Here is a 24562-nt window from a genome sequence, read left to right on the forward strand (position 1 = left end):
ACACATGCGCTTGGACACACACAAAGAACAGCTGTTTTGCTTAACAACTGCTGGTCATGCTCACTTAAACCATGAGGGAGGAGGACACACATCTCCCCCACTTCCTGCAACACCGAACTTACATAAACACACCACATACAGCCAATGTGACATCCAGCACACAACCGCTAGATTCACTGCGAGATAACAAAAGAAGAATCAATGTTCTTATGTTAGAAGAAACAGGACTGAGACTGGACTGATAGCCTCCCCAGCTGATAATGGATGAAATAAAAGGTTTAAATGAAGATACTGGAAGACAGGAAACAAAAGCCAAGGCTACATTTAGAGGATCTTGCTGCTGCAAAAGCGCTAGGATGTGGTTACAATGATGGCAAGTCTCCAGCCTCTAGCAACCAATTCTTGTAATTCTTAGATTCAGAGGCGGGCTAATCAAACAAAAACACATTGTCAGTGGAAACTCAGTATGCGTCAGATCCTCTTACTCAAATTGTTCTTTTTACTGGTTGGCTCCCTGTGGTGGAACTAAAACTAAATATCCAAAGAGGGAAACAAAACCTGCAGTTTCAGCCTTCAAACTTAATAGGAAAAGATTAGACATTGACTCCAGCACACAAAACATTCTGAATGGATCATTTTAAAGCAATTCAATTAATATATATATTACACAGGCACCTTATTGCAAAGAGTTACTGTTCACTTAAGGCAAGACACCATTGGTGAATACAGTTCAACAGGTTAATTAAGATAGTTTTGTATTATAAGTTTTCTGAAAACTTGTTTTATCACCCTATGAATCAGAAAATACTGTCGACAATTTCACCATGAAATATGAATAAAATGTTATAAATCAAGTAAATGGTTGTGAAATACATGAACAAACCCCTCTGTAAACCTTCAGAATATAGACAGCAATATAACTATAAAGTTTGGTCAAGTTTGAGAAAACTGCCTTAAAGGGATAGTTCGCCCCAAAAACAAAACATTTGTTAAATAGTTGACGATAGCCATTGACTTCAATAGCAGGATGGAAAATACTGAGAAAGTCAATGGCTACCGTCAACTCTCTGGTTACCAACATTCTTTAAAATATATATTTCGCATTCAGCAGAAGAAAGAAACTCATACAGGTTTGGAACAACTTGAGGGTGAGTAAATTACCATTTTCATTTTGGGGTGAACTATTGATAACAAACGATGTAACAAAATAACCCATTGTCTGAAGGACTCATAGTTTTGCCTGTAGTGTCTTGCCTAAAAATGTTGAACAATTCAGCTAAACAACTTTTGAAAGTCCAAAGTCACATGATCACATCACATCTGTTATAAAGATTCACAATTCATATTAACTGTAGGGTGTGCATTTAGTTACTGCTTAATAAAACAATTTATTTCACAAAGATCTACTTTTGAATCAAGCTGCATTGCTGAGGATCAAACATTTTCTTGGCTTTGATCAACTACATGAAAAAGCTGTGGGAAAAACACTTAAACATTCGTGCATGAACCGGTCTGACACTATACCAGGACGTTAGGGAATGGCAGGCTCCTCCTTTGTGGAAAGGCTTTGGAATGCACACGTGTCCAGGAACACGTGCTGGTGCTTGGCTAACCACATTCAAGGGCTCTACAAGACCGGTATATTTGAAAAACAAGTGACTCAACCCCCTTTACCAATGAATAACAGCACACAAAGCTAAGAGATAAAGACATGACTCAGCAAAGAGTTAATACCCCAAACTCCAAGTTTATTCAGAAATACATAAACCAGCCTCTTAGTCACACATGACCAATAAAACATACACTCAGGAAGATAAAACTGGCAAAACACATTTGCATGGGAGAGAGAATTGTAACTTAACTGTCACTGGTTTATGGACAATTAGAACTAAATCTCGTCTTAGAACATTTTGGTGAACACAGATGTGGTCATCACTTGCTGACCAGCAGCAAAAGTCAGGATTCTGTCCCTGAGTTAAAGCCGTCAGTCAAAAAAAAAAAAAAAAAAAACTCAAATTGACAGTGAAACCATTGTCACCAGGGAGATTTAAATACTTCTCAAATTTAAGGGGTAAAAATAATTAAAATCATTATTCTGTGATATGAAAATATACATAATTGTGACATTCAGAATGCGTAAACCAATTTATACAATAAATGTAATTTTAGTTGGTTATCCTGCTCTAATCAAAGCTATCACTGGGCAACTGACCAAATGTGAGAAAGGGGGCAAAATGAACGCATAAAGCACTTTATTCACCACAACAACTTAAAAGTGCTCATTAGGAGGGGGAAAAGAAAAAAGTTAAGTTGAAATCTGACATACAAGTTAGGACAGGCCAGTGGGGGAATAAAAATACAGGTTAGTAAATAAAAAAAAATAAAAAAAGTGTATGTATGGCAGTGACATGTAGCTGTGCGCTCTAATGGGAGAGGAGGATGGTGAATAATGGCAGTTTATCAAACCAAACCAGGTGGAGATACATAGTAACCTCTCCGCCTCATTTGAGTTTGAGATAATAAATCAATACCAAACCCTCAGAACAGGTTCCTCACAGAGCAAGTCCCAGCATACACAGGACTCATAGGACTCTGCAATGTCTCATGTGTGAGGGCATCATTTGAGCGAGTAAAGGCAGTAGAATTATGAGGGATTGAGAGCACATGGGTCTCAAAGTTTTTTGAGACGGCTGTACATGTCTCTTTTGCTGCGCTCTCCAGCCCAGGTGCGGCTCTTAAGACGGAACTTCCTCAGATCTTCTTTATAGTCTTCATGATGCATGGGCCTATAAGCCTGAGGTTCACACACCGTCTGCAGAGGGGGAAAGAAAAAGCACACATTAGCAGCTTGAAATCAAGAAACATATATAAATAAAAAAAAACGAAACAACTTCGATATATAGGAATACAAAGAAAGTGTTGCATTGTGAAATTGCACATACCTTGTGAAGCGGGAAAAAGTCTTTGTAGCCTCCCTTCAGGATATAGAGTTCAGGGTAATGGAGGTTGGGGTACTCCTTCTCATTCAAATCTCTATCTCTTTTTCGAACGTAGCGGCACATCCGTGGGCCGCGTTCAGATGAAAATTCACAGTGGAAAACCAGCAGGACACGCTTCTCTGGGCATTCCGAGAGAATAGGATTCTGCAAAAAGTAGTCTTCAATTTGATCCTCTTGATGGAGGTTAAGAGCACCCTGAAAGGAGGGCAAAGGTGAATCATCAAAATTTGCTCCACACAAATACTACTGCATGCAACTTGCATCAAAGTTAAATCACAAGCAACAGTCTCACCTTAATATGGCCGCCATCATATTCATATGGATAACGGCAGTCGATGACAAACAGCCTCTCAACCAGATCGTTGTATTGTCCGCTCATTGCTTTAACCATCTGAAAATAAAAAAAAAAGATGTTAACAGAGAATGAGATTGTGAAAGATGCCAATGCACATACTTCGTGTTGACAATTCAACAAATTTTGCTGGTCTGTTTATGCATGCATTTGCATTTGAAATGTATGTTAAATCTTAATGTGAGCAAACTTACAATCTCTGGAGTGATGTATTTCAGTTCTTGGTGTTTTCCTTCTACTGTGGGTAGCACAGGAGCCTTCATTTAAAAAGAAAGTGAATAATTAGTAATAATGAAGGACAAAGAAACATTGCACATTCCCAAGAACAAGTGACAGGTCTATTAGTTTGCAGTTACACTCCAAGACTTAATGCAGAAATCCATTTTTATAGTATCAGATTTTTTTGTCCAGTCTGTTGCTATGGTTATATCACTGTCGGTATATCATTACAGTTTCAGATTTAAATACTGTTATAATTTCAGTGCAGAACTCTAAAGCATGCAGTGAATGAAAACTGATTGGCCATTGCGTTCACACACTTGACAGATACGTCTGCGATTGGCTACGATGATCAATGCTTCAAAACCATTTAATTAGAAAGATTCAACGCTCTTCACAGAGTGCTTACACAGAAGCGGTTGAAAGCAGCCGCCTATATCTGGTAGTATATCTCATTTTAAAAATTTGGTACCAAAGTACTGGTACTTTTGACAACCCTAAAAAAAACCTGGCTTACACTCACCTTGGTGAAATCTCCAATCACATTACTAGGATCTGTATCCAACATTCTTTCAATTTGCGAGTGATTAAACGACTTGGATCTTTGAACCTGAAAGGGGAAGGGTGAAAGTTAGGACTCAAATTATGGCTGCTGATGAGTCCATTTGTTTGGAGTTATTTTTTTCCAGTGTGGACTGACCTGATGAGGTATAACATCCTCTTGTTCTGCGAGTGCAACTTGTGTCCCCGCCACGCTCCGCCTCCTCTTCACTCTGACTGGTGTGTTCTCATCTTGAGGCCTCTCATGTCTCTTCAATGGGAAACGCCCTCCCGGGCATGGCATAGAGGGAGATCGGAACAGCCCACGTGGACGGCAGCGAATAACAGGCTAAGGGCAATAAAGTGGGTTTGGTTGGTAACTATCATGTAATAACCATAAAAAGCCAATCAAAGAGAGATAAACATAACTGTTTGTTAAATGAGTGTAACATACCGAATCTGTATTCTCAGTACTTTGTTTAGCCACCAGAGGAGCTGTGAGAAGACTGTCCATTCCAAGAGGAACCTCAGAGTCATTCTACACAAATAAACGCATTAAGGTTATTCAAAAATCAAAGGAAATTGTTGGAATAAAACAAAAGCAAATAGAGACTTTACCTCCATATCATCAAGCTCCTCTATGAAGCCATCATCGTCATCATCGTGTAGACAGGAGCGAGAGGGGCGGCGCAATATAAAGGGACTGCTCTCATCTGAAGAGTCAGGTTGAAAGGATGATGTAGGGGAAAGCTGGAAACAGAACAAAGCTTTTAATAGTCACATCAGCATCAAAATTAAACTTTTAAGAACAACATTCTATCTACGACCTCTTCCAGGGATACATGTCGTACCATTAAAGCAGGAGCAGAGTTGGGTCGGCAGGCAAAAGCATCCTTGGTACCCCCAGTGGACCGCGTACGGAAGCGTGACGCAGGCATGGAAGGCTTCTTGAACTCAAAATTCTCCTGTTTAAAAAAAAAGATTTGTCTTAAGAGAAAATGAATCACATTTATTCAAACACCTGCCCTCTTAATTCCCATGACTTCCCCACACAATCTGTTAATTAACCTAAAAAATCTTTAGAATAGCAAAAAGCAATTGAGCATAATTAGATAAATATGCTGCCTGTAAAAATACAAAACAAATGACAAACCAACCTCAGCCAGGTTCTCTTTGTTGTCGCAGCCATGTGCATGAGTCCACACTCCATAGCGCGAGGGATCCAATTCTTTACTCTTCAAATTAGGACTGTGACCCAAAAATTGCAGCTACAAAGAGGGGAAAAAAGATCATGTTATTTCAATAAGGGGAGAAAAATGTTAAATTCTGAATATTACTTACACTACTGTTCAAAAGTTTGAGGTCAGGGAGTTGTTTTTTTTTAAGAAACTTTTATTCAGCAAGGATGGGTTACATTTATCAAAAGTATCAGTTTGTTTAATGCAATCTCAGCTTCAATGAAAGTTTGACAGAAAGAACATGTTGGTGGATATTCTAGTATACACAAAAAAAAATGTAATAATAATAATAGTGTCCCATCCTGGAATGGCCTATTCTGCAAGGAGTATAAACAATCTGGTCCCATCGATTTGAGATTTGAAGCAAACTCCCAACATTTTACTTCATGAAATTTGTTCATAATATATAGATCCCATTCTGTTTGCCATTTGTCATGAATAGAGAAATTATTGGTTTTATATCTATAGGAGGTACTGCAATTTTGACATCTGCTGATAATGCAGAGTCGACTTCCATGTTTCCTTTGATTCTAGTGTCCAGGTACCCAAGAAAATTATACATTAAAGATATTAAATTGATCACGCTCTAATTTAAGCCATTCATTAAATAAAAAAAAAAAATAAAAAAAAAATTTGTTACAAGTAAATAAATGCAGCCTTGGTGAGCATAAAAGACTCTAAAAAAAAAAATCGTATCAACCCCAAACTTGAGCGGGAGTGTGCAGACAAGTCTAGAGAATAATAAATAAAAATAACTTACTGGCAAAGAGTGTAACCTGCGAATGGGAATTTTTCTGTACAAACAGAAAGAACATGCGATTAAACTCAAGTCAATAATACAACAGCTTTAAAACAGACATATGCATCCTCTGCTTTGTAGTGAATGACCACTTACTCAGTCGCTCGTGTGGCATCCTGCATGGCCTTCTCAAACCTGTGATGAAAAAGAAAATGCTGTTGAACGGTTCCTAGTGTATTCAAAGTCTCCTCTCACCCCCAGCCAAACACTAGCCCAGACGACAATTCATCTCATTTATCTCCCATACTAGGCCCCTCGCGACTATATTTAACAAATACACCGCGATGCCCACCTGTATGCAAAACAGCCCTAAGCGGAACCGAGGCGGGGGGGGGTCTTTTAATTTACCATATGCCCACAGACAACACTAACCCCCTCTGCAAACCTCTTTTGTTGGGAGAAAGAAGCTGGGGGAGAGTAAATGGTGGTTTTGAGGGGGAGGAGGTAAGGAGTGTGTCTCTTTCATAGCATAGGAAGAGGGGGGAATTAGAGTTAAAAAGGGGGTTCTCTAGTAACCCTGGCTACCTCACACACACATATTACCGCTCTATTCGGACGCCTGCTCTCACAGAGCATGAAAAGCGTGCCACTATTCACCCAACCCCCCTTCAGCAACACGCCATACAACACACACACTGATGTGAGGAACAAACAGCTGTAGGCCTGGCTGCAGATAAATGGATTCCCGACGACACCAAATGGCTTGGAAAGGAGCAGTGTCACACATACACACTGTAGATTACCCAGCGGGATGTACACAGATTTAATGCACGCTGGGTATATCCTATTTAAGAGACTTTGCAAACATCTGTCAACTTAAAGGAGGGTTCACCCAAAAGTATATTTTTGCTTAACACAATTAGTGGTCAACATATTGCCTTTTGCAGAATCAAGAAGTTGCAATCTGAAGAATACATTTGACAGATTTGGTTTATCAAAATCAAGTTACTTGTTCATACTCCTAATCGAATCATTTCAAATTTAGTGAATATGAAAAATAAATTGAACTTCAATTGTTACACGTGTTTTTACTATCTCTGAAAAATAAATGTATAAGCCTTATATCAGCAATCAGAAAAGTTTACAAATCTGTCGGTTGCCCACTATAAACAATCAAACTGAATGTCAGTCTGCATGACATCTCAGATTCTGTGCCTGAAATGAAAATCATCCTGGTTCGGAATAACTTAAGCATGAGTAAACATCAAATTCAAGTTTCATTTTTGGGTGAATCATCCCTTTAATAACAGGATGTGCAGTGCTCAGATATCCAGTGATTTATGATGGATGCCAGCATATTCTCAGCTAATCCGCAAAAACAGACACACTGAGCAGATGTAGGTCCATCTAACGGCAAAGAGTAGATTAGATGTATAATCCTCAAGCCAAGCTCACATGTCAGATATGATGACCAACAGGCAGAAGAATTATACTCACTTCTGCTCAGCATCCAGAGAGTCCAAAGGGCTGGGAGAATCTAACCCAAGACCTGGGGGGGGGGGGGGGGGGGGGGGGGGGGTGATGCACAAGTGGTTAATACAGCAGGTCTACACTATAAAGATCACAGCTCACACTCCAAATGGGATGACCGGTCACACACGGTCACACACAGTCCGACAAATCGCTTTAACATTCCTTTCAACTAACACTTTTGTTACTAGAACTTAATTATTAGTAAGCAATTATGCCCAAGTAGTATACAATCCAATTGGTGCTTGTGCCAATTCCAGCTTTCCACCGTTTAATACTAGTACCAATTTATGAGACCATTTTTACCAGCAACACTTCTTACCTTACAAGTTAGCACTGCTTTTTTTTAATTCTCATATGTAATGACTTAATGAATAAATTTAGAAAGTCGACATTCCAACACATTCTCATGCCAATTCGTCACCATTTTACATTTTGGGGAACTGGTGGCTAAATTATATGGCATCCATATGATTTGTTTATGCAAAACTGATGGATGCTTTGCTTTCCTGGACAACTGGAATCGATACTAGCAACTATATGAACGGTTACAAATATCTAAAGAATACGTAAAATAATTAGTAGTAAAATGGGAAAAAAACTCGACATATTGAACTGCTAAGTAGTAATCAAATAAGTGACAGCAATATGGAACACTACCCTACCATCTAATTTAAAGGATAGTTCCCTCAAAAAGGAAAATTCTGTCATCGTTTACACACCCTCAAGTTGTTCCAAACCTGTATAAATTTATTTCTTCTGCTGAACACAAAAAAAGATATTTTGAAGAATGTCTGTAACCAAACAGATGATGGGCCCCATTGACTTCCATAGTATTTATTTTCGATACAATGAAAGTCAATGGGGTCCAATCAACTGTTTGGTTACAAACTTTCTTAAAAACCATTTTCTGTGTTCAGAAGAAATACATACAGGTTTGGAACAACTTGATGGTGAGTAAACTACAGAATTTTCATTTTTGAGTGAACAACTACTAACTTAGTCATGTTGAGTTGCTTTCTAGTAAACAAAATAAGTGGTAGTAACAATAGATACTAACGTTAGCTCGTTTAAATGTAACAATGGTTAAAACGGCTTGCCATACACACTCTCAGATGTCACTACTATAAAGTTTATATAAATGCCGGTTTCTCCGACTAACCTGCATCGGAGGAGGCATCAGAGGCGAAGGAAGGGATCTTCAGGAGGGGCAAGGTTTTCTTCCGCTTTGGTGTCTCACATTGCCTGCAACAAAACGTCAAACCAAAGAGTTTAGAAAACTGAAATGAACTGCATAACGTCTGTTTCAGCACAATAGAAACACAAATACATCAGGCCTCGATAACAAGGACAATAAAAAGTCAATAAATGCAATCTGCCCTCGAACATTTCCAGGAAATACATCTGAAGTAACTACTTTTTCGCTACCAAAAGAAATAGCGCAGACCCACTCACCCTCCAAGAACAGCGAGATTATTCAGGTTTAGAGCCAGATTAGTCATGGGGGACAGCACTTCCATGGGTCCGGGGGAGGCCAGGTTCTTCATGCAGGGGGAGCCCCTCGCCCCGAGCTCCGGCAAGGAGATCCGGAAAGGTCGGGGGACTGATTCGGGCCCGGTGCTGAACGGATCACATACAGGGCTGATGTCGCCTGGAACACTATCAAGATCCATTTCTGAAGGGAAATATTCTGAATATACTTCTTGAAAATATGATCCAGTCAAGCGCGATCAAGACGACAAAGGGTTAAGCCAAGTTAGCAAACGCTCAGCAACCCGGACAGGGGCTTAAATTGATCTTATTTAGGGTTGAAAGAAACAACGTGCAGAACGCTGCATAATAACGACGCAAGATACACAAGACACGGTAAAAAGGGGTGTTAAAAATCCATCTTCTTAGATCTTTGTTGTCAGAGAGCTGCCGATTCAATCGCACTCTCTCTGACCTTTCCAAACTCTACTGAGGGAGAGAGTGCTGAACGTAGCTCTTATTTATGTTCAAAACATGCAGTCCACAAGCGGCAATCTGAGTAGCCAATGAGCATCGCTGTTACATCTGATTCCTCCAATGACCTGCGCTTCCTCTTTTTCCGCATTGTTCTCAGAGATAACGTAGGTGGTCCATAGAATGACAGGCAAATGTGATATCCAATGAAAATTAAGGTAACAACAGCCCTGCTATAAACTTATCCAATGGCTTTTATGTTTACATAAATAGGGCGGGATAAATAAATGTAAACCCGTAGAGAAAGGAAATATTTCCCGCGGAACAGTTCAAGCTGCAGCTTGGCAACGCCCTCCTTCGCAAGAAAGCCAATCATATGTCAACGTCCTGGCGCGGAACGTACCACTCAAATCGCCTGAACAAAGAAGTAAATATATGTTTGTATAATACAAAACAAACCTTTATAAGACGTCTATTTTTGGTAAATGTTTGTGCTGGTAATTCACATATTTAACTAAGTAGCAAAAATTGAATTCCTTGCCTTTTCAGCTGCAGCGGTGTGATGTTATCATCCATCTAAAATAATTTTTAATACAATTTTCGAGCTTGCAGTTCACTACGTCATATTAATAAGGAGAAAAGGCTAGTGAAGTAAAAATTAAAAAAAAGGGAAATACATGAAAATGTAAAAATAAAAAAAAATAAAAAGTGAGATAGTTTTCCTCATAAATGAACATTTTAACCTGGGTTTACCTGTTCCTGGGCTGGTCTATCAACTGCCTTCGAATTAAACTAGCCATATATGCCATAGCATATAGAGAGGCAGTGAGGTGAGCGTTTAAATTAGCCTAGTAAAATTTAAATTGAAAACTGAAATTCCCAACTTCTCAGTTTTCACTTCATGACAAATACTGTTAGACTATGACACATTTGGCAAAATGAAAAGGGCTGACTGAACACGGAAATCTAGTAGGCCTATTGTGAATATTGTAACCTGTTATTTTTCACCATATAAATTTGACAAGTTCCTTCCTATATGTTCCCAATCAATACTTTTAAAAGTTAAGGTAGGGTTCATAAACTAAAAGCAAAGTAAGTTTTCGTTGCCAATTCTTTATGTATGATGGGGGAAGGGTGGTGACACATTATTTATGCTACAAGTGGCCTCTGTCAGGGTAGAAGACATTTCACATGATTTGAGCAATGGGGCTGTGAGGAATATATATGTAAACCCCATCCCTTGCCTATGTGGTGACATATACAATAAATACAGTCAGCCACATATAGCTACTGTAGGCTATAAGAGATAAAAACATGTTGTCACTTACCATTCAGTCCACACCCAAAATATCCAATATCTCACCTCACACATCCATCACAAACTAAGCCATGGTCCTCCAGACAGCAGATACAGCCTTATGATTGCTTGAGGAGATTGCTGAGACATGCAGACACTTTCCAACACTAGCCCTCTCACTTCAAACAAGGGCTCTTACAATAAAAGTACTTCACACAATAGGTAACATTCCCATTTGAATTTAATGCAAACTGTACTGTTGAATGTTTTATTTTTTAGATCTTTCATTGAACATTCATGGAAACGATGAACTGTGACAGCCATATTAGAAAGACAAAACAACCTGACTGTTTCTGTTACTCGTGATAACCTCCCAGTCACCCTCCCCTGCTTCCCTCCAATTCTAGCACAATGGGACTTTGGGAATAGGTTGGGAAAGCTCATTGATTTAAATGCATGCCATTTAGTATTTGTTTCTGTTTCTTTACATTCTTCTGTTATATATATTGAGTCGAGACAGGGAGAATCATTAAGAGAGATGTAATAAAAAGGATTTTAACCAAAGAATTATGAATCTTTCTTATGTAATCAATGTAATCACACATGTTTTTGGTAATTTCTAGATACACCAATCAAATGTATTCCTCATGTTGTGTGTTTGTTTATTCTGAATGTTCATTTGCTTCACAGATCTGTAACATGCAGTACCGTCAAATAGTTATCAAGGATAAAATGCAAGGATGCATTAAATAGATAAAAAAATACAGTAAAAAAATGTTACAAAAGATTTATATTTCAAACAAATGCTATCCTTTTGAACTTTATTCATCAAAGATTCCTGATTTTTTTTATTGACCAAATCAAAAATTGGCCAAATCAATGGCATGTGACACTGAAGACATCACATGAATAAATTATATTATACAATATATTAAAATAGAAAATTTTGAACTGTAATAATATTTCTTGTTTGATCAAACAATTGCAGCCTTGGTGAGCATAAGAGATTTCTTGCAAAAACATTTTTAAAAAAGCTGTTGAGTAAAATTGTAATTTGGAACTGCAAGCACTACACATAGCTTATAAAATTCATAATTATCATATTCTTAAAGGGATAATTCACCCAAATGTGAAAATTCTGTCATCATCTACTCACCCTCAAGTTGTGCCAAACCTGTGTGAATTTCAAATAATATGGAGGTCAATGGGGTCCCATTAACTGTTTGGTTACTGACATTCTTCAAAATATCTTCTTTTGGATCCAGAAAAAGAGAGAAATTCATACAGGTTTGGAAAAACTTGAGAGTGAGTAAATGATGGCAGAATTTTCATTTTTAGGTGAAATATACAAGTAAGATTCAAGACTTAAAAAGCACATATTGGCAGACATCATCAGACAATGAGATCATCTTGATTCACATACAGACTAAATGTGCATCTTCATCTACACTAAGCAAGTCTGAACACATAGCATATAAATAGCAATAGCTTAGTAGACGGCCCGATCTGAGCCTATTATCGAAAATACACAATAAATTCATCTTAAACAGCAGCCAACTGGACAAACAGGCTTGTTTTAAAGGATCTCAGAGAACTTGCCCAGACAGTTTTACAAGCTGACGTTTGCTAACAGGTAAACACCTGCTGTGAGGATTCACAAAAGGACATGTGGGGTTCCTCAGGGCGGGAGAGATCAGCCTCAGTTAAGACACAATTGTACCAGCAGTGATATAATCTGTACATTTGGATTTTGTTAAAGTGCCCATGGGTCTGAGAAATAATTGACACACAACTTGATACCAGAAAGAACAATGAGAGCTGCTCAATTAAAGATGTCAAGTAATCTCTTGGAAATGAATTATATAAAAAGTATTTACACCTGAAAGGAATGCTGATGATATATTTCTCATAATATTTAAGTACCTAACACTAATGTCTGAATGAAGTGCTAAACTGGTGGTCCGCAACACAATAGCTTATGAATACATTGTGCATGTGCGTTGACCCATTATGAATGTCTGTTTGCTTTAATGAACTTCCTGGATAAAGAGTAAAGCGGGGGCTCATTCAAAAACGAAGACAGTACTCTAACCCCAATCTCATGGGATAACATAACTATTTTGCGAGGTGGTGATTTCTTATTAATTCGTACAATGTGAATCGTATGAAAATGTATGTAACCACGAGCAGATCATACAAATTCAAATTAGCCACCAATACCACCAAAACGTAAAATATATGAATCACCCTGATGCACAGCACCCAAATTGTAGTCAGCCTAAGAATAATGTGTGCAATCTCTTTGAAACTCCTAAAAAGTCAGCTTTTGTCTACGTGCAAGTGATTGTTCACATCCACATGATGTGACAGGTGGTCTGGCCTAAACCCTTCACGTTTGAGACTACTGCCTCAGTGAATGACTGAGTGTGAATATAAGCATTTGCATAGCTCTAATGTGGGGAGTGTATTGCTCTGTCATTAATGTCCTCTGCAGTTAAACTTTCCTCATTACCACCCTGAGCCATCAGGAACAGCCCAAAAGCCCAAATGGTGTAAAGGGTCTTGCATTAACACATGCATGGAGCCCTAAATCCCTAACCTGCCTTACCCACACCTTATTGACTGAAGATAGAAGAAATGTGACTGGTACTTAATTGATCTTTGGTAAAGATCTCAAATTCAAAAAGCTTTTGAATACATTTAATCAGATGCAATTGGCGGATGAAAAGAGGCAGCTTGTGAAGCATGTGTGTGACCTAATTTGTTCTATTAAACACTGTTTGGTGCTTTTGTAGGTGTTTTAGATTGAAAATGAGAGGAAATAAAAAAAAGGTTAAATGCTTTTCAGTTTATGCAGCAAAAACACCCTTTTGAATCTTCATATGTAATTTCATAATTCTATTTTCTTTGAAATATGGTTAATGTGTACTGCTAAATGTACTGACAAGCATTTATGGTAATTTAAAGTAATTTTATTTAAATGTGTATATCATGCATTTACATGTATTTGTAATTGCACATTTATGTAATAACAAAGTTGCAATATAGCCTACATTTAAAATGTATTAGCTTTAAATTTAATATTGAATAACATAACACATTACAGTTGAAATCATAATGAAATACTTTACTTGTGCTTTAATATGTTATAGAGAACACATTGAAATAAGTGTAGTTCTTTAAAGCACAACAAAAGATTACTATTATTTTGTAAAATGTAGCTACTGTAAAGTAGGTAATTATATTATATGCAAGTACGGTTTCTTAAAAATATACATTTGAGATTTGAAGTGCACATTCAATACAATTAAGTGCACTTGAGTATCTCAAACATACATTTCTCAGTCCTTCCCAATATGGACACTGCGACACATTTTTTTCTGTACACAGTGACCACTGCTGACCACTGTTTTCAGGTCAGCATGAAAGAGAAAGAGGGAGAAGCACTGAGACAGAGTAGATGGGGAGAATGAGACAGGCGACAACATCTGTCCCTTGAGTCTCCTGGGAACAGATGGGCCTGCGGGGAGAAAATAACTCAGCCTTAGGCCACCGTTCTGGAGGGAATACGAAAAAGAGCAGGGACAAAAGACAGAAGGGGGAGGAGAGCGTCGAGAGAAAAAAAGAGAGTAGGGGGTTTGTTTGGAGGGAGGCGTAGAGGCCAACGGGTTCCAACAGACCTGAGACGGAAAGGAGACGACAAGGCTAGAAAGAGGAAGAGATGTGAAATAGACAGGCCTATACAGCTGATCAAAGACAGTGACAGCTGGAGATTAACAGAAAGAATGTGAAGAGGGTTCAAAGGTGACACAGCTGATGAATGTTAAACATGAAATGTTTATGCCAATATTGTAATGATCTGCTACTGATCTGATAACACACCTTCACAGTTTCCACAATTTTTTTAGGCTTTCAAAATCCATTTTGAGTGTTCTAAATTTTAAAATTCCTGATTATCAAAATGAACAATTAAAAAAAAAAACACATTTTAAAATGGTTTCCTTTTAATGATAAACTGCATTATGGGAAATGGTTTTGTCAAAGAGTTTGATACTTCCTTATCAAACCCCCAGTCAGCCTGAGGCTGCTTTCAGCCACTTTGTAAAGACTTCTTTGGGGGTCCTGTGACGCATATTGATGGTCTATAAACACTGATTGTCCTCATTTACAATGCATACAGTGGTACCAGTACCGAATTAAAATGGGACGTTTGCAAACGCTGGGCACAGTCCTATAATTGTGTGTGAAGTGGAGTCAGCAGTGCTGTGATACAGCTCTGTGTTTGCCCAGGAATGTTTAATGTACTAAACATAAAGACTTGTAAATGCCTCTGTGTGTTATCCTGAACTCAGCAGTTCTTATCCAGTCGTTAATAATCCATATCTCACCTGCTGATCAATATTTCATTATGCTTGTCATTTGATGCTGGACTTTAACTGCTCTGAACAGTTGTATTGGATTGAGACGAATTTAAAACAAATTTTAAACAGTATCTACTCCTAGTTTTCAAGCTACAACATCAGTCAAGCGCATGCAGAAACATACTTTGTTAATTCATGCTAGCAACATGTTAAAACATGCTAACATTGTGCTAAATAATGCTAGCAACATGTTAAATGTCGAATGTGTTGAAATGTGCTAAATCACACTAGAAATGTTAGAAATGTAACATGTTAAATTATGCTAGCAATGTGCAAATTCGTGCTAGAAACATGCTAGCAATGTTCTAAATCATGCTAGCAACAAGCTAAAACATATCAGCAATGTGTTCATGCTAGAAACATGATAGCACCATACTAAATCAACCTAGGAACATGTTAAAACATGCTAGCAACATGTTCTCAATGTTTTAAATCATGTCAGAAACATGGTAAATCATGTTACTGTCAGCATGTTAACATTCTAGCAATATACTAAATCATGCTAACATGATAGCACCATAATAAATCATACCAACATGCTAGCATCATGATAAAATAATGCTACCAATAACGTGCTAGAAATGCTAGAAACATGCTAAACATGAAACAGCAATGTGCTAATTCATAATAGAAACGCGCATTTAATGTGCTAAATCATGCTAAAACATGAAAACAACATTTTATTTACTTTATTTATTATCTTTTCAAAGTAATTTAAAACTTTCAGACAAGGCTTTTTCAAGCCAACATCAAAGTTTGTCATAAAACTTTACTCATCTAGTTACATTTATATGTAGCCTATATAAGTTGTAATATATATTGAATAGCACAGCTAAATTGCAAGTAAAACCTTTCAATTTGACATTACAAATTGCAAAGTGTTAAGAAACATAGACAGGAAAGTGTATTCTCTGTAAGTACACTCAAAAGCCCTTTATTACATTGATATTGTTTATACATGGTTAAACAGTTCACATTTTTAGAATTTTTAAGTTTGTGATGAAGGGCTTAAGAACAAGACTCCTGCAGACTGCTTAATTAAGTTAAATGCATAATAGAAATGAATACAAATAAAGGTGGAGTTGTCATGTAAATGACATGCTAGTTCATTTAACAGAATGTTTGCGATCTTGTTTTTTTATTTTAGCAAATATTTAAAGTAAGTGGTTTATTTGCATATTAAATTTAAGATCTACACTCATCAGGGGACTGTTAAACAAAATGACCTTTATTTTATTTTGTTTCAAGCCAGAGAAATCTTTGTACCACCCAGGAAGAGTACAGGAGTGGTAGTTTTGTGGTGAGAGGGTTTCAGAAACACCCTTGAATGAAATTACATTGAACTTTCAGTTATGTAGTTTGTGCATATCACTTCCACAAAGGCTCTCAACACCTTTGCTGCAGGGACACTGTTCCTGAAGTGAACTGTATCTGACATCTCAACTACAGTACTCATCTCAGGAGAAAAAAACACAATAACAAGACAAGAGAGAATCTCTGAACACATTGATTAGAGTCAGCTAAAATAATTCAGCTTGTTTTGTCCCAGCACTGCAATTCAGGGAGCCACCTTAAAAGAACATGAAATTGCTAAAGGAACAACATAAGAAAACTAATAATGTTATAATAATGTTACCATATCTATTCTAAATTTGATGTTGTCAGGTATGTTTTGGGCATAACAGAATGACAGAAAACAAACATAGGCCTGAGTTTGAACAAGCACACACAGCAAGCTGTTGTCATTCTTATCAGTAAATCTGGTTTCAGTGTTTATTTTCACTGTGGAGTATAAGGGAGGTGGAGCAAAGACTGAATGAAATGATATACAGCAATGTCTCGCACATCGTGAAGTTTGACTCAGTTGTCTGAAGATTTTCTCTTGATATAGGTCTATTAGCAGCTATTGCCAGTGGAGGTGTGTGAATGGACAAAACACAAAATATTTCAGCAAGTGGTAAATTTAAAGTAGGCTAGTTGACGGATAGATAAATAATGATGTACTTTCGAGAACTCAAACCTCAGAGTGGAAAAGACGACAGGATTTTTCTTAAGATATGAATGATATGCTTGTATATAGTGAAGGTTGGGTGTGGAAAACTTGTGGAACTTCAATAGAAACTCGGCTCAGTAGAGGTGTGTGTGTTTATTCAGTTATTCTTTATAATATATATATTTTTTAATACAATTATTCTTTATTCCCCTAAAAGTGTCTGAGTGTCAGATATATAATTATTGAGATCCCACACTTGGCACACCACACACATTCAGTAGGCACTAGCTAATACACATATACTTTTTACTTCATAATTCTGGAACCATAAGGCTTTTTTAATAACTTAGTTCATAACTTTTTTCGTGCTCCTCCTAATAGGCTGTAGTTTCGATTTGCATGAAAACTATATTTAATGAGAATCAGCCTATAAGAAGCTTATTTACATTTTTGTTAACTCGTGAGATATCATACCAGCTTGCCATACCAACAACATGCAACATTACTCACCATCATTCATGCCCCACCAAGGCCACTAGTTGATTGTGCCAAGGCTAGTGGCACATTTGTTAGCTTGTTTGTCCATAGCGAACATGGACAACCACACATGAGGTCACTGGCAGTAACATTGGATATGGCTCACAAGAACAGAGTGCATCACATGCTTGGCACTCGGTCCGAAAACCCCGGATAACAGCGTCACGTTTTAGGGAGGTTTGTCATGTGCGTAGACAGAGTTCAGATGAACACCTTGCTGAAAGAATCTACAAGGGAACTCGCCAGACAGCAGACATGAAGAGAGGCCTTGAAATGGAATCTGCTGTTGAGGAATACTGTCTGCTGCGAGAAGTAAACTACCACACTTGTGGATTCTTAATTCACCCCATTGCACCTTGGCTGAGGGCCTCTCCTGATGGGATTATTTTTTTACCCTAAAGAGCGCCATGTTTTTGGACTTTTGGAGATAAAACATCCCAATGTCAAAAGTTACATGGACTGTCCTTACCTTAAATTTCACAATGGCACACCAGAACTGAAACAACAGCATGCGTACTATCGGCAAGTTCAAGGACAAATGCTGATCTCAGGATTGGACTGGTGTGATTTTGTCGTTTATGCACAGGATGACATGATGATCCAGCGCATATACAAAGACATCAAAATGTTTCAGACCATTCGAGAGAAAGCTGACCATTTCTTTCTTTACTTTTACCTGCCAAGATGCCTACAGATGTAAAAAGACAAATAATCGTTTAATATTGTATCAAAGTTTTTTTGTATTTACACAACATCACTGTACATGTTTAACACTGTATCAAAGTTATTTATATTTACATGTTTACAGTCCTACAGTGCAAATGTACAAAATTATTTGTATTGATATGTTCACACTCCTGCAGTGCAAATGTACAAAGTTATTTATATACACGTTTATATTATTTATATTTGAACAAATCAATCCCCAACCAATGCTATCTTGTCTTTAATCCTTTGCTTTTACTAAGGGCCCATTCTGGTAATTTATAAGGAGGCAAGCAACTGTGTACAGCTGGTTGATGCTCCCGGTGACGGACAGAGGGATGACTGTGTCGAACAGCTTGTGTTCCTTCACCCTGCGGATGAGACGCTCGACGTGGACCCTCAACCGAGCAATGGACTGTGTCTTCCTCACCTCATCAGCTGTCATCTGTTTCCTTTTTGACAGCAAAGCAGGCCTGTAGACTTTGCATGGCACACAGTCATCAACAAGAAAACCTTTATCGACCATTATTGCCATTCCAGGTTTCAACAGAGACACAATCCCAGACTGCTTAAAAAGCTCCTCGTCACTGACAGTTCCTGCATACAGGGAAGACACAAAGGTGACCACACCATGTGGTGCCATGCCGATTAACCCCTTGAAGGTGCAGTGGGACTTGTAATTGGAGAAGACTTTGCTTTGGAGCGGGAGAGAGGATGGAGTTTGGCAACGCAGTTCCACGCAGTCGATCACCACTTGTGTGTCTGGGTAGTCCTGGAACTCACTGGGTAGATGAGCCTTGACTTCCTCCTCGGACATCCATATGCGGACAGAGCCAAGAACAGTGTACAAAAAATTGGCCCACGTTGTAATAATTCGGCTAACTGTAGACTGATGAATGTTGAATCTGTGGGCCAGATCCTGCTGTGCTAGGCCAACTGAGAGGTGGATCATGAAGAGGAAGAACTCATCAATGGGCTGCAGGGACTGACCCTATTAAAAATAACAAGGTTTGCAATTATGTTGAATTTTCACTTTCACTGAAAATGTCAAATTAAGTTTTGTTTTGCCATTTCTTTATTTACCCATGCACTGCCTCTTGTTTCAGCTTCACTCCATATTGTAGTTGCTCTTGCTCTGGTCACACGAATCATGTTGTGGGATGCAGGTTCAATGAGTTTCCAGAAAGTCATTAAATGCCTGTAAGTCATGAATCTAAATGAGATGTAAGACATGTTCATATACATATGCACACTCACATATACATACATATACATAAATACATATACATATACATATACATATATATATATATATATATATATATATGAAGAGTTCAGATGCAAAAACCTCTAAATGCCATCTGAAATTTTCTTCTAGAATGATCATTTTTATCAAGCTCGTATATTTAAGTTCAATAATTTCACTTAAATGGCAATTAATAGGTAATTTTCATTGCCATTTAAGTGAAATTACTGAACTTAAATATACAAGCTTTGTAAAAATGATCATTCTAGGAGGAAATTTCAGATGGCATTTAGAGGTTTTTGCATCTGAACTCTTCATATATATATATATATATATATATATATATATATATATATATATACACATACATTTATACAGACATTTTAAAACGTACCTAGTGTAGAATCTTATATCATCGTCGGAAGCAGCAAATCGCCCCAAACTAAATCTTTGACTGACTGACAAATCTTCCACCTGTCTCATTAGTCTGTCCACCTTTTTATGGAGATCTTCTATCTGATCCAGTGCATTATCAACTCCCGCGGGTTCTGGAAATGAACAATAATCATGTTCCAGATAATGGGCATCCATTGGCACAGAAACCTCATCCATTTGAGTGTAAACCTCCCTTCTTTGCCATACTCCGGTGGTGCGCCTTGGTTCAGCAACGGAGTAGCCGTTCCACTGGAATAAGGTTGGTACAGCTCCCTTCCGCAGCAAGCGACGCCCTTTAGGGGTCGATGGCTCAATCAGATCATCACTTTTAAAGTGACGACTGCAGACCCTTGTATGAGATGTGATGTTAAATCTCTCACGTCGAATGTTGTGAATCCACTCTCTGCGTGTTTCTACGTCCAGAGGAAAAGTGTGGAAACTCAGTATAGAGTTAAACTTTGAGGAGGCCTCACAAAACGGGACACAACAATGTTCAGCCGAACTACTGTCTTCCCGCCGTTGATATTTAAACTTTCTGAAAGCCATCACTACAATGCTTAACTATATAACACTATATATAATAATTAAATTATAAACCGCTGTCAAATGAATGTTGTTAAAGTTTTGCCGCTAGTACACTTTGCGCGCTATGCGGAAGTAAAGACGCTGGCCGAGATTCTACCGGAAATACGTCAGCAGCGTTCGTGCATATTCTTCTTCTTCTTTACATTTATTGGCGGTTGGCATACCAATTTGGAGCATTACCGCCACCAACTGTTTGGGGTGTGGAGCTTTAATGCGGATTTAGACGCTTATATATATATATAAAAAAAAAAAATTAAAAAAGAGGTTTATTCTTGGTTGATCTTAAATTCTACCAAATAGATCTGTTTCTTTTAGGTACCACATGAGAACTGGCCATGCTGATGGGTTTAATGTTTTAAAAAGAAAGTAAACCCTCTACAGATAAATGTGTATATCCTAATTCTTTAACTTTTTCTAACAGTATGGTTCTCTCTGCGCTGTATGCTTCACACTCTAGCTTTTGTTTATGTTTTTTGCTTTTCGTCAGCTGTTTTCAGTGCGATTGTATGCAGTTTTTACTCTGTTTTTGCCATAACTGACAAAAACACGATATGCTCTCGTTGTGTTGTGGTGACATCATGTGGTCAACAAGTGAACGACACGTCACGTGATCGCCTGGAACTCTCCCAGGTGGAACATCACCAGTGATGGGACATTTAATTTGGGATAATCCCACGTCCAACCAGCACAAGAGACCCGGTTTCGAGGGAGGACTTGATTTGTCACAACACTGGTCAGACTGTAAGAAATCGTCCGCAATTCCGTGAGGAACTGATATGAATCTTTACTCCACCGTCAATCACGTACTTCACCTGTATTGGACGTCACCGACTGAGTATCTCTTCACGAGCACTGGGCGTCTCTGTCTGGGACCAGTGCTCGTAAAGCTGGAGAGTAATAGGTTCTGCCTGCATGGTCGGTTTTTTGGCCAACAGGGGGCGCCCTAGATCGTAACCATATATATATATATATATAGGCCTATTACTGTTTTTTGTTTTGTTTTTTTTTGTTTTGTTTTTTGTGTGTGTATTTATGTGATTCTAGAAATAATTATCAAAAAGTATGACTGATTTTCATAGTCTAATAATGAAAACTTTAGCTGGGTTTGACTACCAGTTTCTCTTGTAGTTAATGATATTATACTTCTACCTCATGTAAACAATGCATTTTACTTTAATGGTCAATTAAATTCTAACATAAGTTATGAATAATGACAGTATTACTGAATTAGATGTTCGAGCAAGTTTGACCTTTAGTAATAAAATAATTTGTTCCTAACCTAACTTCATAATCTTATTGTTATTATCATTATAATTATTATTATATAAGTGCTATTAAAATGAAATATTTACTAACAACAAAGGCTTTTTAATAAACCATTAATAATATTAACCTATGTATTACATTTTACAGATATTTCAGATGTAATGTCAAGTGACAAAAACGAATGGTAATATATTGTAACAAAAGATTTTTTGTTTTTAGAAGTAGATCATCTTTATAGGACAAGATTCTTGCGCTAATGAACCAGAAAGTGAAAATAAGTTTTCCAGACGTGGAAACAGCGCCATTTGAATCTTAAAAATGTAAAAAATGTCAGCACCTCTATTTCGTTTCTTAAATAACTAGAACACTGAAAAGTTTTCACAAAATCACAAGTAAATAAATGTGCATGTGTGGAAATGAAATATAGGCTACCATCTAAATATACCAGGTTAGCAAGCACTGACATCAGTATTAGCAATTTACAGTGAACCATACCGACACCTGGTGTTTGTAAGAGATATTACAACAGGTTTGCTGATGCTGCCATCCATAGTGCAACCTGTCTTTTCCTTACTGTGACAGTGGTGTCAACAATTCATTCTAAAAGGCCTGGCCTGAGACTAGCCGAAAGATGACTGCAATTCATTAAAATCTGGTTGTGTGCACCAGAAAGTGCAATAAATGGGCCTATAGCTGCAAGATAGACTTTATTGAAGATATTATTGAATATGAATCTTTATTACCATGAATTTTCAAATAATTTAAATAAATAAAAAATATCCAAACACAATATTCAAATTTAAAGGAGGTTTGTTTCCGTATTTATGCGTCACAAGCACTGATGCAAAATTTTAGATGTTAAACTGTCGTATTTTTCAGTGACTCTTTCTGCAGGTTACATAATTACGCCAGTAGGTGGCGGCAAGTGACTGTTTATATGTATTATTCTTCGAATTGCTCATGAAACGATTTGTCCAAAAACACCATCTAGTTCAGAGATGAAATCCCTGGCTGTGTCCGATACCCTCATTCACTATTCCCTACATTAGTCCACTATTTTAGGCTAGGTCACTTGAGGGAGTGAAACGAGTGAGTGAATTTAGACACTAATTGCACCTCAAGGGCTGCCCCTTCTGCATAGTTTATGCTTGCTGTTTAATCAGCTGATTATTTAAAACTCAGAAAACCTGCAGCTCCAGTAGTAAGATTTAATATATATATATATATATATATATATATATATATATATATATATATATATATATATATATATATGTATATTGAACTCTGTCATGGAAACTAGCATGTATAAACCTTAATTAAACAATTTAATAATCAATTAAAAATGAATGCTGTATGATATTACGCTGTAGCCACATTGGAGCAGCGGTTTGGAAAATGGATGGATGGAAAATTCATCTTCTGCGATGCCTGAATTCATTCGGCATGATACTCTCACACTGCATTATGGGTATTCTCTAACAGTTGAGAGTACATCGTTATTGCAGTGCATTGTGTGATTGAATGAGTGCACTCGAAAACGTCCACTAGTTACGGATCACCTACAAATAGTCAGGTCCCAAAATAGATAAATAGCCCTGGATAAGATGCAGTAGGCATTTTTGAGGAAAAGTACTTCAAGTGTTGTTTCTATATGATTTTTAGGTGCTGAATCCATTTCTGCCGTATAACAAGTTGTAAACATCACTGTTTTGGCATAAACAATAAAAACAAAATGGCTGCCAAAAAAAAGTTTAAACATTAAACATTACAACTAAAACTATGCATTCTCAGAATATTTAAACATGTAAACAATGAAAAAACAACATTAACATGAAAGGGATAGTTTTTAATGGCTGCTGGAATTATGCCAAGGTACACTGGGAAGCATATATCAGTGGAAATATGCAATTATGGCCAGCCCGAAGGGGGGAACTTGGAATACACATGACCCCAGGGGGGTCATATTGAGAATCACTGGGGTGTCCACCTGCAGGTGGAATATTTCAAACCCAGGGGTGGCAAGGTAGCTTGCCGAGGGAAAGACACATGCTCAGAGAGGCTTACAGTGGACTACACACGTGGGGGTTGCCCAGAGGCCGTGTTAGGTGTCGCCCAGCCTGCAGATCTACATATGTCTGTTAGCGAGGCGCCATGCGCTAGAGCCCAAGAGGATGCCACACTCCGGGTGGAGCAGGCCGTCACATCAAGGGGGCATGGTCGACCTTGCTGCTGGTAAGCCAAAGCAATGGCATCCACTATCCAGTGAGACAACCTTTGCTTGGAGAGAGCCTTTCCCTTCAGCTTCCCACCATGACAGACAAAGAGCTGGTCTGAAGTCCTGAAACAATGCATCCTGTCTACGTAAGTATGGAGGGTGCGTACTGGACAGAGCAGTGCCAAGGCTGGGTCTGCGTCCTCCAAGGGCAGCGCTTGCAGGTTCACCACCTGGTCTCGAAAGGGTGTGGTGGGAACCTTGGGCACATATCCAGGCCGGGGTCTCAGGATCACGTAAG

At 38.0% G+C, this 24562-nt stretch overlaps 1 protein-coding gene across 1 annotated transcript; it reads right to left on the bottom strand.

Annotated features, from left to right (window-relative positions):
- Window positions 1–1718: 1718 nt before the first annotated feature.
- Window positions 1719–9639, bottom strand: cdc25b (cell division cycle 25B). Its single transcript, XM_081351238.1, has 15 exons — window positions 9073–9639; window positions 8780–8862; window positions 7585–7636; window positions 6244–6282; window positions 6109–6142; window positions 5268–5378; window positions 4962–5075; window positions 4729–4860; window positions 4565–4648; window positions 4271–4459; window positions 4094–4180; window positions 3546–3608; window positions 3292–3390; window positions 2943–3194; window positions 1719–2812 (listed from the first exon to the last, which is right to left on the bottom strand). Exons 1-15 carry the CDS (start codon window positions 9288–9290, stop codon window positions 2672–2674), a joined length of 1698 nt encoding a protein of 565 aa, XP_081207364.1. The 5' UTR covers window positions 9291–9639; the 3' UTR covers window positions 1719–2671.
- Window positions 9640–24562: the final 14923 nt, after the last annotated feature.

The sequence above is a fragment of the Scardinius erythrophthalmus genome (assembly GCF_964197995.2).
Source record: "Scardinius erythrophthalmus genome assembly, chromosome: 21".
Lineage (NCBI taxonomy): Eukaryota > Metazoa > Chordata > Actinopteri > Cypriniformes > Leuciscidae > Scardinius > Scardinius erythrophthalmus.

Bases quoted from the DNA above. Each gene is read 5' to 3' on its own strand.
- cdc25b (XM_081351238.1), bottom strand. From the start codon at position 9,290: ATGGATCTTGATAGTGTTCCAGGCGACATCAGCCCTGTATGTGATCCG. The intron at 6,143-6,243 runs GTAAGTGGTCAT...CTGTTTGTACAG, and splicing joins GATGCCACACGAGCGACTGA to AAAAATTCCCATTCGCAGGT. The intron at 4,181-4,270 runs GTCAGTCCACAC...TTCCCCTTTCAG, and splicing joins AGGATGTTATACCTCATCAG to GTTCAAAGATCCAAGTCGTT.